Raw genomic sequence first — 3,750 nt, 5'->3', positions numbered from 1 at the left:
GTATTGTTTCGAACAGAACAATAGAAAAAGCAAGACATGACATGACATAAGGAAAACAGGGTAGCCAATGCAACACAGAGTTGCTATAAAAAAAAAATAAGGTTGCGTTCAAAACTCAACACAGTGGCTTGGTATCTCTGCATTACGAAATAATTTATCTCAATTTTACTATCATGGCCGATTTCTCACATGTTTGTCAATACAGTAGTCCAGGATTTTCTGTGCATTGTCCACTTTCTTCTTGAACGCTCGCACTTTCTTCAGCAGCGCCAAGCATTCCCAACAGACGTTAGTTTGAGGTGTCAGCATCTATCAACACAGAATTGCTACTATTTACCGTAGTCAACCCTACAATAAAATCTATTCTATGGTAAAAAATTTAGAAAATTCAAAAAATTTAATGGTTCAACAATCAGGTTGATTATAGAAGTCAGGAGTGGTCCAACTAGTATCAATCATGTTGGAAATTATTTGCTAGTGCCAGTGGCACCACCATAGTGTACAGTTGAGTTGATTAAAAAATATCTGAACACGCTTCTACACTGTCAACTATTGTTGTGTTCAGATATTTTTGACCAAATTTTTGCTCACAAGTTAATGAACTCGACTGTACACTACACACTCACCTTGGAAAAAATCTTTTGCAAAGACAGAAACTAATTGTACCATTCCTGACTTTTCAATCAAATGTTTTAAGAGTCCATAATCATGTTGGTACCAGACGGTTACTGCAATTTTTTTATATCACAAGCAATATGATTACTTTGCGTAGAAACCGGATTTTTACTCTTAAATAGTGCTCAATACTTTCACTTTCAAGCCCTAATTGTAATGCAAACAATTTTTCTACACTGAATAAAGGTCAAATTCAGAGGCTGTTTTCGGCAATTCATTCTAAAGATTTTAACTAAAAAATTAATGCAGTAGTTTCTAAATAAGTTCATATTTCTAATTTAATTGAATAAATTAACTCACCATTCGCGAATTGTCGCATATTTTGCGATAAACGTCGACTAGATCTCCTACCATAGTTAAAACGCGATTGGAGCTCAAACAAGCGTGACAGACCAGTAAATTGTAATCAGAATTTACTTCGCTATTATACATTGTGCAAAACAATGGCTAATGTTTTATTATTTACCAGTATTTGTGTGTTAAATCATTGAACGAGTTAAAAAGGCGCTGTATGTACTGGTTTGTTGATTGATGTGATTTGACAGTTATGAGGGGTTTTTAAGCGTGCTAACCGTATTCGCACGTTACGCTAACTTAAAAAAAAAACTTTCCAAGAGCATGTCGGACACGCCCGAAATAGGGTTCCATAGCCATAACGAAAAAATTAAGTCATATTTTTTTAAGGATTTTTTATTTTGTACTAATATTCCAAGTTTAGGTATATTGTATACCTTAGGCTGCTATTTACTCTTAAACTACTAATAATTCTCAAGAAAACTTAACCCTTAAGTATATTTACTTGCTACTATCCTAAATTTTTTCAAATTTTTAGATTTTAGAGGGCGCTCGATTTTAGTGAAAATTTGCACTAAAGTTGAATATTTTGCAAACAAATCACTGAATCTTAAAATCATTTTATCAACCCCCTAATGGTTTTAAAAGACCTATCCAACGATACCCCACACTACAAGGTTGGATGAGAAAAAAAAATTACCCCCAATTTTTTTTTTAATTTATATTGTACCATTTTGTCGCATAGTTTACATATATATTCGTGCAAAATTACAGCTTTCTAGCATTGATAGCCCCTGAGCAAAGCCGCGGACGGACAGACAGACAGACAGACATGGTGAAACTATAAGGGTTCCGTTTTTGCCATTTTGGCTACGGAACCCTAAAACCGCCCAAGAGCGTGTCGATTTTAATGAAAATTTGCATTTTAAAGTTGAATACGCAAACAGATTACTGAATAGAAAAATCGTCTTAGCAACCCCCCATGGTTTTAAAAGACCTATTAAACGATACCCCACAATATAGGGTTAGTCGAGAAAAAAAAACACCCCCACTTTACGTCTATGGGAGGTACCCTAAAAAAAATATTTTTATTGTTTTTTATTTTACCACTGTCGGCGTGACTGATATTTTATGTATATTCATGCCAAATTACAGCTTTCTAGTACTAACGGTCTCTGAGTTTAGCCGCGGACGGACAGACCGACGGACAGACATGGCGAAACTATAGGGGTTCCTAGTTTACTACGGCACCCTATATAAACCTTTCTACTCTGTCAAGATGATGGGTGGGAACTTGGTGGGAACAGAGGCGAAATATCGCTAGATGGCGTTAGTATCGTGAGGTCTATTTGACGTTTGCTTGCGATTGGCTCATTTAGTTATTTAATATTTAATGCCGCATTTACACTTGCGTACGAGTCGCGAGATGAGGCGCGAGGCGAGGTACAAGGTGAGTGTGATCAGACGCGTGCGCCTCGCCTCACCCCTCGCAGCGCTCGCGCCCGGAGCGGTTTTTGGGCACGAGCACGAGTCAAAGGACCTCGCGCCGAACGCTGGTGTTTACATTCGCGCTCTCGCTTCATTGGAGTTTGGACCTTGTGCTGCGTAGGTTGTAAGCTTAAAGAAAACTGAACTCGCCACGAGGGTAAACTGGAAGTTCGCTAGGTGAACGAGACGAGTGTAAATCCCGCATAACGATCACGAGCAAACGTCAAACGGCCCTCACGATACTACCGCCATCTAGCGATATTTCGGCTCAGTAAAAACCCTCGTTGATAATGCACGAGTAAAAATGTGTGTAAAATTATTATTTTAATTTACCGTACTCACACCGTATTCTCATTCTACGTGCTTTCTACCGACATCTGCTTATCTGCAGGGCTACTACGAAATTCGAAATTCGTGTCGTTCTGTCCCTCTGACACTTAACTATTTAACACGAGAGCGAGAGGGACGGTCCCATACGAAGTTTTCGAACTTCGGAGAAGCGGTGCTGCTCGTCTCATGTATTTTTTTTTCGTGCTGTGACCCCACCTGCAGGGCTACTACGTAACTCGAAAGTCGAAGTTCGTATCGTACCGTCCCTCTCGCTTGTATTAAATAGTACAAGTGTCAGAGGACCGCACGACACGAACTTCGAGTTTCGTAGTAGCCCTCCTGTCTCGTTCACGGACTTCCATAACTTCTCTATAATTAACGCTAATTCCTGATTGTTATTCTTGGGTCAAATTAAGCAAGTAAATTTTGATCCACTTCCGCTAACTATTAAATATGAATTTATTAACAAAAACTTATTTTAAATAAAAGTAAACTCTGTGCTGCTGCTTAAGATTCCTTCTTTGTTAACCGCATAAAAAACGTCGTAGCTTTATAGGCGTGGTCCAATGAATTAGTCTTTCTGTGTGGCGGGAGAGCATTGACAATAATAAAAACAACAAATCGTTTAAAATAAAAATAAAATTTATTATCCCTATTAATTTTAAATCTTAATACTAACTTACACGATAACTTCATTTTCAATTTACGATCTAGTCGCAGACTGAAATTATACTCCCGGAAATACTGTGCCGGGTTGCCACCTGCTTCGCATCCAACCCCAGTAGGGCTACTACGAAAATCGAAGTTCGTATCGTACCGTCTCTCTCGCTCTCGTATGAAATAATATTAGCGTCAGCAGGACGGTACGATACGAACTTCGATTTTCGAATTTCGTAGTAACCCTCCTTGTCACTCGTGGTATTGTCACAGTGTACATAACAACCAGTGGCGAATCTTCGCCAT

The 3,750-nt window shown here is 38.6% G+C and overlaps 1 protein-coding gene across 1 annotated transcript in view; it reads right to left on the bottom strand.

The window, feature by feature from the left end:
- LOC141444436 (uncharacterized) overlaps positions 1-1,200 on the bottom strand; it is a 33,116-nt gene extending 31,916 nt beyond the window's left edge. Inside the window, exons 1-2 of the mRNA XM_074109985.1 lie at positions 976-1,200; positions 190-309 (exon numbers count right to left, since the gene is read on the bottom strand). Coding sequence (XP_073966086.1) covers positions 190-309; positions 976-1,107 — 252 coding nt within the window. The 5' untranslated portion in view covers positions 1,108-1,200. The remainder of the gene's footprint in view (positions 1-189; positions 310-975) is intronic.
- Positions 1,201-3,750: the final 2,550 nt, after the last annotated feature.

The sequence above is a fragment of the Choristoneura fumiferana genome, chromosome 30 (assembly GCF_025370935.1).
Source record: "Choristoneura fumiferana chromosome 30, NRCan_CFum_1, whole genome shotgun sequence".
In the NCBI taxonomy this organism is placed as follows: domain Eukaryota; kingdom Metazoa; phylum Arthropoda; class Insecta; order Lepidoptera; family Tortricidae; genus Choristoneura; species Choristoneura fumiferana.
The sequence above is the reverse complement of the archived record's forward strand: the minus strand, read 5'-3'. Positions and strand labels throughout refer to the sequence as shown.